The sequence below is a fragment of the Mugil cephalus genome, chromosome 8 (assembly GCF_022458985.1).
Source record: "Mugil cephalus isolate CIBA_MC_2020 chromosome 8, CIBA_Mcephalus_1.1, whole genome shotgun sequence".
Lineage (NCBI taxonomy): Eukaryota > Metazoa > Chordata > Actinopteri > Mugiliformes > Mugilidae > Mugil > Mugil cephalus.
Window position 1 is genome coordinate 20,919,571 of NC_061777.1, and position 10,053 is coordinate 20,929,623.

Genomic DNA, 10,053 nt, shown 5'->3' on the forward strand with positions numbered 1-10,053 from the left:
TAACCCTGCTACATCCACGGCTTCCTGGGAGCAGCATATGTGTGTGTGTGTGTGTGTGTGTGTGTGTGTGTGTGTGTGTATATATATATACACACACACACATATATATATACATATATGTTTAGATGAATAGATACTTTATTCATCTCAAACTGGGAAATTTCACAGTTGCAGCAGCAATGTACAGGCACTAGACACCATACGAATTATATAACAGGAAAACACAATATACTATATATATATGGTATTTACAGAATTATAAAAATAAGTAATTGAAATAATTGAATACAAGAAGGAAAAAGAAACTATGTACAGTGTTATCTGTCACATACAATATGTTTTCCCGGTAAGTGAGCTCACTACTCTTTGTGTGTGTATGAATGAGTGGGTTAAACGTAGAGAAAGAAAGTCTCCATCACAGATCAATAAAGGAAATAAATAATTTATGTAACAATATTTATTGGATGAAATACACACAGGCAGGTCTTTATCTTTTGGGAGTTGTGAGGTTCATTACAGTTTACACAGTCTAAGAAATACAGAAAAAAACAACAGGTTGAAATCCATGCTAAGGTAACATTCTGCTGGTGGAAAAAAGCTTAATCTTTTTCTTCAATGTCATTTAATAAATACACTTTACAGTACACGTTTTATATTTCACTTTTAGCACATATAGTAATATGGTAGTATTATTAACAGCAACACAGGGGCACTGTGCGTTAATAGAATGAATCTCAGCCACAAAACTGATGAAGGACCTGATAAGTGATAAGTGATATTGCTGTGAGAGAAAGCATTTACACACGCGTTTCCTTTCTGCATGAAGGAGAAAGTAACCTGCAAGAAGCTGGGACACACTCATTGGTTTACATGGAAACATTTTGACCTTTACCTGTCACCTGAGGTCTGCTAATGAAGAGCAACAGATGTCTAAATATCTCCAGATAAACCAATAAGGGAGACAGTCGAGTATGCAGGTTTCTCTATTTCATTGTCTCACCATAATGCTATAAACTGCCTCAGTGTGACGACCGCGTAGCTGCAGCGCCACCACATGGACAGAAGTGACAAAAATCCTCTGACTCTCTTTCACTGTGAGGGAGAGAGGTCTGACCCATGAAGACATGCTGTGACCATGTGGCAAATAATGAGGCATTTTATACAGGGGGAGGTAGAAAACCATTATGGCTAACAGATGATTGAAAGCACTTGGATTTGAAAGCCACGCTCTCCCTGAAGGGAAAATAACAGTAACTGACACAGAAAACCCTGAAATGTGTCGTGGCAACAGCCACTGCTGTCAGTCTTTGACTGATGCAGAGAATGTGACATGAAAAGCTCATTACAGAAGGAGTCAAAGTAAAGCAACAGGGACTGACTGATGATTACAATGGGACAGTAAATATGACATAAAACAGTACATGGTTAAGAGAAAGAAGTATCAGCTACTGGATGGAAAACTGAGGCCGTTTCGGGTTAAAAAGCAATGAAAAGACAATTCAACATCAATTGTTGCTTTCATTGTCTCAACATCAATTGTAACTTAACTTTTTATTTTTATTTTTACCGCACCCCATTCACGATACACACACTCCAACAGTCAGCAGACTGACAAGTGCCGCAACATTTAGTGGTGCTGTACTTAGCAGTAGGGTAATAATTATTAAAATAACAGGATGTAACCGTTTTTTATTGCTTCTCCTGCCTCACATTACCGTTGCAAGTGGTTTTCTATTAAAGGGTTTAAATGGTGACCCCTTTCTGTTTGACAACTAAATGTTTTCTCGTCTACATTCAGACGATTTGAGGCCTCTGGGAAACAACCAGATACAACCATGTCACAATTTATTATGGTCTCTAATTCCCATCAGATTAACAGGTATTTAGCTACACTTTTTGTCAATATGTACCAAATGTTACATTTCACTTGTGCTGGACTTTGCCATGTTCTTCTGTGTCATAATGACACCTACACCAGTGATTTTGTGACTGAAGACACACATGCAATTAATGCTCCTTGGGAGCAGCAACTTTATAATAAGTATCACAACACTACACATCTACAGCATCAAATGCATCCTCTCAGTACCTTCAAAAATATAAATGCAACAAAAAATCCAAACCACCATCAGTGCATCCACTAGACCAGTGGTCTTCAACAGTGGGTCTGTGACCCCTAGGGGGTCGGCAGAGGTACTGCAGGAGGGCTGCAAAATCTTTGATTGATTAGACATTTTCTATATATATATTTTATTTTTTTTTCTTTCTTAATCCCCCCCCACAAATTTAAATTTCTGTAAATACACATAAATCCAACATATTCTAGTAAAGAGATAAATGGAGTCAGAGGACGTAACCGCCACCCTACTGTTGCACAAAATAAAAAACAAATATTTGAACCTGTGTATTATGCACTAGAGGGAAGCAGTCATACATTCAGTTTCAGTTTAAGCAGCTGTGGGCAAAAAAAGACAAATAAAAGTGGAACTGATTATAAATAATCAAACTTAAATCTACACGCTCTGATTATATTTCTGAAGAGATTTCTGAAAACGAATCAGCCAATCTTTGCTGGACGCATTGACTCTTGGAAAAGGGATGAATGTGCTGTGATATATCAAACTTTGTAGAGAATATACTGTGCGGGGTGCAGGGGGTTGGGGCAGCAAGATTAGCTGATTCTGTGGTGCTGCAGTATAATAAATACTATATGTTTTTTCTCACTTCATCAAAAAATACATCAATTGGTAACACTGGACACCGGGCTGATAAGACTTTAAATGACTGGTGACTAATTTCACCCCTCAGTGTATGATCGACAGCATCCCAAACCTTGTATCAAAAAAACCCCAGCAACAGTTAACATACAGTTCGTGGAGATGATGGATTTCTAATTATATTGTAAAATACCACACACATGAAGTGGGGCTGATAATGAGCATGCTCATAAGATCCCCTGTTTGGGTAAACAAAGTTTAAAAAAAGTATGGCTGCCTGCTGGCTCTTCCAACTACACCTGTGACACTTTGGTGGAGGCCAGAAGAGGGCGAGTCCCCATCAGCACCGTAGTGCACGGATGGCGTTTAGTCCAGAGGAACCTCTGATGGGCTGGGTAACATGTAGGCTGTGGCCCGCTTAGATTCCTTCATCTTGTCCAGGCCAAAGAGGAGGTCCAGCTGGGTGACTGGTCGCAACCGCTCCTCATCCACAGGTCTGGAGACAAGGACACACGGAGTCTGAGGTCAGTCACAGAGACTAATAGCTGGACCACAGTGAAGAGAATGGGCTACACACTAACTCTTATGACTGATCTGTTTAATCTGTACTATACAAAAAATAGAGAGCAAAATTCACGATTCAGGTTTAATGGAGCCTAACTGGGGTCTATCCCAGCTGTCACTGGGTGAGAGGTGGGGTACACCTTGGACAGGTTACCAGTCTATTACAGGGCTAACACAGAGAGACAGACGACCATTCACACTCACACCTACGGCCAATTTAGAATCACCAATGAACCTAACGAGCATGTCTGTGGACGGTGGGAGGAAGCAGGAGTACTCAGATATAGTCCACACAGACACAGGGAGAACATGCAAACTCCACACAGAAAGGTCCCAGACCTGGAACCTTCTTGCTGTGATGCATCAGCGCTAACCACCACACCACTGTGCTGCCCTCTTATACAATCAGACGTTCTGAAACCAAGCAAGCTTCAACAAACAAACAAACACACTCATACACAGAAACCACATCAACATATTGTACAAACATATTGAATATTATTATACCAACTATAATTAGCATGTATTAAGATGTATTATTATTATTATGAATTTGGGACACAGCTGATATCATGTGGAAACAGTGTGCACAGTTAAATATGTATGATTTTGTGATCCGGACATAAATTAGTCACAGCATATTGGCACACACACTCCTCTGTTTATTCTATGCATTCTAAATCTTACTTTAAGAATGAACTAAGTGAACTGATGACCACGAGCCTTCGGCCTCTCTCTTCTGCCTCCCAAACCTCATTTGAAATCACACAAATTCTGCTGCTGCTGCATTTGGTAAAAACTATTTCTTCTTTCAGCAGTAATGCCTTGCTCCAACAAGGGTTTCAACAGTCGCTAAGCAACAGCTGAAGGACAGGTTAAACTGATCAGATATTTTTATAAACCTTTTCTGTAGGCCTTTTCATGTAGGTGTTTTCAAATCAGGACCAACTCTACTGGTGTCTAGTTCACTGGTAAACAGAAATGTGTGTAAAGAATCAACCTGAAATGATTTTAATTAGTATCAGGATTGCATTCATGCTTTGTTATCATCTGTTTATAATGTAACCGTAGGGTTTAAATGCTATGAAAAAAAGACCAAAGAACTATTGTAACTGTACATCATTCAAATGAATACCCCAATCAGCTTTCAAAAACCCACGCTGATCTAATAATCACTTGGGGGCAGGTACTGCAGTTGAATATCAAGAGTGGATAGTGGAAAAACATGGAAGTGCCATGATTTGTATTGTGGTTGCCTGAATGTGAGTCATACTTGTCCTCCTCCTCTTCGCAGTCCAGCATCTGCTGAGCGATCTGCCTCATCTGCTCCTTGCGGACGTAGTCCCGCACCCGATACATAGCAGCATCGCGGCAAAGCTCCCTGAGGTCACTACCGGAGTAGCCGTCAGTCTTCTCTGCGATCTCCTTTAGATTAATGGCATTGCTCAGCTGAGAAGAAAAGTTGGACAAGCGACGTGAGACTATTATATAGAATTAAACTGTCACGACTCTTTGGTGCCGTGTTTGTTGCTGCCAATCAAGTGCCAACTGCTCGTGGGTGATCTGGTTTATACGTCGTGTGAGTTGACAGTGAAAGTACAGGTGTGAGGCACTCTCTGGAAAAGACACGAGACAGCTGTGAATGGAATAATTTCTTCCAGAGGCGACTAGTATGAAAGGAATCACATCTTACGTTTTCTCCTGCTAAAATCAGCCTTAGGATGTCCTGCCTCTGCCTTGTGCTCTGAAAGCATTTAGAAAATAGATTATATTATTATACAGAATTTGAATCAAATTCTGTCAGACAGAAACTAATCAGACGTTTATAGAGTTTTCCATCATTTGTTCCATTATGTACGACAGATTATACATGACTAAACAGAGTGCAGTTGAGGGTCAATTCTGTGTAAAGAGAAGCTTACTCTACTACTACTACATGTCCTTCAAACTCACTCCGAATAAAATGGCCCTATGAATAAGACAAGTGGATATGCGGATAAAAAGATAAACAGTGACAGCAAATATTTTTCGAAAAATTGCTTAATCCCTTTTCCTGAATCGATGCTGCTGCTGTGCACATGTCTTACCGGGAGGCCAACATGAAAAGTTGTGGGCATCCTGCGCAGAATGGCTGGATCCACGTCCTGCGGCCTGTTTGTCGCTCCCATCACCATTACCTACAATTACAACAGTCACAGCATTAACACATTATTCCAAAAATAACCACTTTCTGCAGTACAAGACAGAGATCTGGTTGAAACCTGAGTGGTCGAGGAGGTGTCCAGGCCGTCCCAAAGGCTCATGAACTGGGCTTTCATCATAGCCGTGGCCTCGTGGTCCAAGCTGGAGCGATTCCTCAGAAATGAATCTGACACACGAGAGACAAGAGGAGAAATCATAATCACCAGTTATGAAGCACAAGCTGTTTGACACTGGCTTGACATCCCATAACTCATAAGTACGGTGACACTTGGGCAGACAGCTGTGAGGGCACCCACCTGTCACTCAAAAACAACCATGCTTAATAATGCATAACTTAAAGCATATATATATGTGATTTGAACAGGTAAGTCATAGGCAGATTCACCCCCATACAGTTTGTTTTTGCACTAGGCTGTAAACGTCTTTATTCCTGCTGGTGAACATTTCAACACGGGACTTTCTCACTTCATTTTTAAGCCCTGAATGATGCCACTTGGTTTTAAGGTTAGAATGCGAAATACACATATTTTCAGATATTGTGTGGGGTACTAATTGAGGATATATAACTGCATTACCTGTTAGAAGCAAAGGTTGACAAAATGTACTCATTTGTCTTTAGTAACACAGGAATTATGAATATTTTTAAACAATATCTATTTAAATAAAGGCAGGACAAGAACACACCCAGGTATTTACAATGGGTACTTTGAACTGGAACCGTGTCTAGGCAGCGACGGAGGTTTTACATGATGCAGGAACAGGAACTTATATTGATAAAAACTAATCTATATGGTAAAAGGGATAGAGTCAATGATCTTAAGAAACTCAGGGGTGTATTAATTCTGTGTAAAGGTGCTAAGACGCGTCACAAATGACTCTGAAAAGAATTCCCTTATTCCTGAATGACAAGAAAGTAATTCTAAAAGAAACTGCTAAATTTTTACTTTTCTTCATTTCTGCCTGAGTGAATAACAATGAAGACTGGATTAAATGCAGCAGAATAAAACACTCCACAAGAAATCTCTTGTGACATGAGCTCGGTCTGTGAAACTCACCAATCTCATCAATAAAGATGATGCAGGGCTGAATTTTGACAGCTAATGAGAAGACGGCGGCAGTCAGCTTCTGTGATTCGCCGTACCACATGTCTGTTAGCGTGGAGGCCTGAAGGTTAATGAACTTGCATCCCGAGGCTTTGGCTGTCGCCTTGGCAATCATGGTCTTTCCGCATCCCGGAGGACCAAACAATAAAACACCTGCAAGGACACACACAAAAAATAAAAAGACTTTTGATCGTAATAATTTACTCGTCCCAAAAACATATCACCCAACGTGGGGCACAAAACACGACCCTGAGATGAAGAGTCTCCTGCTTTACCGACCGAGCTAGTCAGGCCTCTTGCTTAAGACATGGCTTTCTTAAAACGTCTCCAACATCTGTACAAAACACTTAGAAACAACTTCACACTGTATTTATTCAGCAAATTATTAATTTAAATGCAATTTATATTAACCAGTACTGGCATCTATGTTGGGGTTTTGGTATTAGCAATCTGTTCCAAGATGCTTTCTAAAAGTTACATACAAAGTCTGTGGTCTAAGAATGGAACTGGATTCCCAAAGCAGGTAATTCATCCTGAAAGCTCTGTGTAAAGCTTTGTCCCAAACAGTAATAACGCTACACAGCTTTATGTATTCCTCAAAGTGATTTTCTGCTGTCAAGCTGCCAGGTGGATAAATCTTGTCAGATGTTTTGTGGCACAAACTGTACTGGAGGGCTTTCCAGGAACTAATGAGAAAGATAATGACTAAGAGACAAACAGAAAGAAATAACAACTATGATATCTCTAGTGTGTCATGAATCATACATCTCGGTTTCAAGTCGTCTTCTTTTCTAAGGCCCTAAAACAAACTTTATTCATTTTAAAAAGTGCAGTCAGGTTGTAACAATAACTTGGTTGCCACTGGTTATGTTTATATGATCACTAGTTCCACTAAGAATTTCAATAATAAACCCAATCAAAATAAAATCATGTTACAACCTCAATCAATAGAGGCTGGTTGTTTGGGAAGGAATTTTAAATCATATTGAGAGGAGGATCAATCTGACAGTTAATCTAATGTGCTTGAAAACACTCTAAAACTCAAGTTGAAGTCAGAGTTTTAATCTTGCTTTGTGTGTCAGACAACAAAAACATATCTTAACACTTAATACTTAACCATTTAAATTGACTATAAGAATGACTGGACTTTAAAATGTATTTGTAAAATGTGACCCTTGTAGTTTAGATCAAATACCATGCTGTGGTACCTTTAGGGGGCTGAAAGAGTTTGGATCCAGCTAAAAGGTGTCTTTTCTGAAAGGGCAGGATGACCGTTTCTTGCAGCTCGTTGATAACTTCATCCAGACCTGCTATATCTCTCCAGGAAACCTACAGGATGGTAAAGTAAGTTGTAAATAGGCCTATCTGAGTCATTGTGCCAGAAAGTGCAAATATGTAATATGTAATGTCAAATATGTAATAGCAGTAGATAGTCTCAGGATCTCAGGTGTTACAACAGTTACCTTCATAGTTTGAGGATCAACCAGATGAGAGGCAATGTTCATCTCATAATCTGTTAGTTTGACCCCCTCTACACCGATCCTCTTCATCAGCTGTTCTGCCTGGAGAGTTAAGACACACAACTTAGCTGAAGGCAGAAGAAGACAGTGCTGCTCAGCTGACAAAAAGAAATGTCTGCTCCAGTGATTCCTATGCAGGGAACTTGGATCAGCAGCATCATCCACCTTGTGCTTATTACATGTATTATATGCTTATGTTATGTGCTTAAGCTACACGTACCCTTTTCTTGGCTTGGCTCTTCTGTTTTGAGGTAGGATCCATCACCTCTACCACCCATTTGATGCTGTAGTATGTGGCTGCACCGAAGACCGTCAACCTCACTAACATGCCCACGACTTCATTCCTGGACAAGGGCCGCATCAGGGCCTCTCTGGGAAGGTCTTTGAGCAGCATCTCTGCTGGCTGGTGTCACTCCATTGGCTGGGTAAAGAAGTGGGAAACAAAGGAAAGAAAAGATGTATTTCCAGTGAAAGGAGATGCTGGTCATGAGCATTAGAAAGGGTAGTTAGTTTTGCCGGTAAATATGCGTGGTAGCCATGCTCCATTCCCTCCATTTAATTTAGTTTAGCAGTAAACATGAGGATGCATTTAACATTTTGATCCTGCAGTATTTGCCCAAGGCCGACCACTTAAGAACACTGAATGAACTTAACTAACTGGTAAAGCCTATTAACAGTGAATGGTTTATGTATTCATTTTAAACACTAATTTAAAGACTAATTTTCTGTGTCAATGGAAAATGTTTATTAGCTCTGTGACTGTCAATAGCGAGGCTAATATATGTATCATTCACGAGTGCATTTACAGTGGATGCACCATTAAACGAGTATTGTCAGAGTTAATTTTACTGTTCTGTATTTCAGCAGAGTCAACTTGAAATAGACAATATGAAAAATGGTGGTTCGAGGACATAAATAAATCGTAATTAGGTCTTTAACGTAGGAACCTTGTCATGTGTGCAGTGAAGCATCACTTGCCCAGTATCTGGACCAGTTTAGCTAACAATTCTGATACTCAAAAGCGAAGCATGCTGTCACGGTTATGTTATATCTGCTGCTGGGTTATATGTTACTAGTGGATTATACTACACTATGAGTCGTATCTTCGAGTCATTTACATACAAACACAATTTCGCTGACTCTCGATAGTAGTCACGTCCCTGATTTAATATCGTTACCAAGGAGGAAAGACGCAAGTTACAGGTAAGTTAGCGGCTTCCGCAAGCTAAAGCTAAGACAACGGCAACGGCAAAACTATGTTGCCTGACACTTTAGCGCCGTATCATTTAAACCTTACAGCTATTTTTTTTTATTAGTTGTTATTAATTCCTGATGTAAACACTGGCACACATGCATGTAGCATCCTTCAATAGGCCAAAGATAAAACAGTACCGCTTACTGAGACAGAAGCCAAGAGAACGAAATTGCATTGCAGGTGCAACACTATTTGCGACTCGGGTAGGAACAAGTAACCATGGTTCCTGGCCTCGTGTTTCATGCGGTCTGCCACGGGATGGCAGAGCCTCCACACAGATAATGTACATATCAGCACCATGGACAGCATCTACATCACTATTGCAGGTACATTACTGTGGAAGGCAGGCCAGGACAATAACAATTTATTTATTGCAAGTCACTTGTGGACTTTGAGGTTTAATATTCTACATGTCAGAGAGGATGTGACAAATCTTGGAGACAGCTTATTTTTTGTGCAGCAGACAAACACACCAAGTATGCCCTAGGGCAGGCTACATGCAAATGTTCCCTAGCCTGAAATCTGAAGTCACAATCTGTGTTTGTTTTCCACTCATTTACATCACTGTCTGATAACGGATAATTCAGTCTTCAAAGATAAGGGCTGCAACAAATGGGCTTCTCCTACAAGCAATTTATCACACGTGGGCTGAAGAGATTGTTAATTGTCACAGACTGTGAACTAATTTTGAA

General features: G+C 40.2%; 1 protein-coding gene across 2 annotated transcripts; it reads right to left on the reverse strand.

Moving 5' to 3' along the window:
- Window positions 1–426: 426 nt before the first annotated feature.
- atad1a (ATPase family AAA domain containing 1a) lies at window positions 427–9,558 on the reverse strand. Of its 2 annotated transcripts, none has more exons than XM_047592662.1 (10): window positions 9,506–9,558; window positions 8,327–8,527; window positions 8,050–8,148; window positions 7,795–7,915; window positions 6,539–6,739; window positions 5,543–5,649; window positions 5,369–5,458; window positions 4,975–5,025; window positions 4,555–4,730; window positions 427–3,213 (listed from the first exon to the last, which is right to left on the reverse strand). In XM_047592662.1, the coding sequence occupies exons 2-10, from the start codon at window positions 8,498–8,500 to the stop codon at window positions 3,084–3,086; spliced, it is 1,149 nt and encodes a 382-aa protein (XP_047448618.1). In that variant the 5' UTR covers window positions 8,501–8,527; window positions 9,506–9,558; the 3' UTR covers window positions 427–3,083. The 2 variants fall into 2 exon arrangements, with proteins under 2 accessions (XP_047448618.1, XP_047448620.1); XM_047592664.1 differs by having other exon boundaries at window positions 9,499–9,545.
- Between the last annotated feature and the right edge of the window lie 495 nt (window positions 9,559–10,053).

Bases quoted from the DNA above. Each gene is read 5' to 3' on its own strand.
- atad1a (XM_047592662.1), bottom strand. From the start codon at position 8,500: ATGCTGCTCAAAGACCTTCCCAGAGAGGCCCTGATGCGGCCCTTGTCC. The intron at 6,740-7,794 runs GTACCACAGCAT...GTGTCCTTGCAG, and splicing joins ACTCTTTCAGCCCCCTAAAG to GTGTTTTATTGTTTGGTCCT. The intron at 5,026-5,368 runs GTAAGACATGTG...AAATGCTTTCAG, and splicing joins CTTTTCATGTTGGCCTCCCG to AGCACAAGGCAGAGGCAGGA.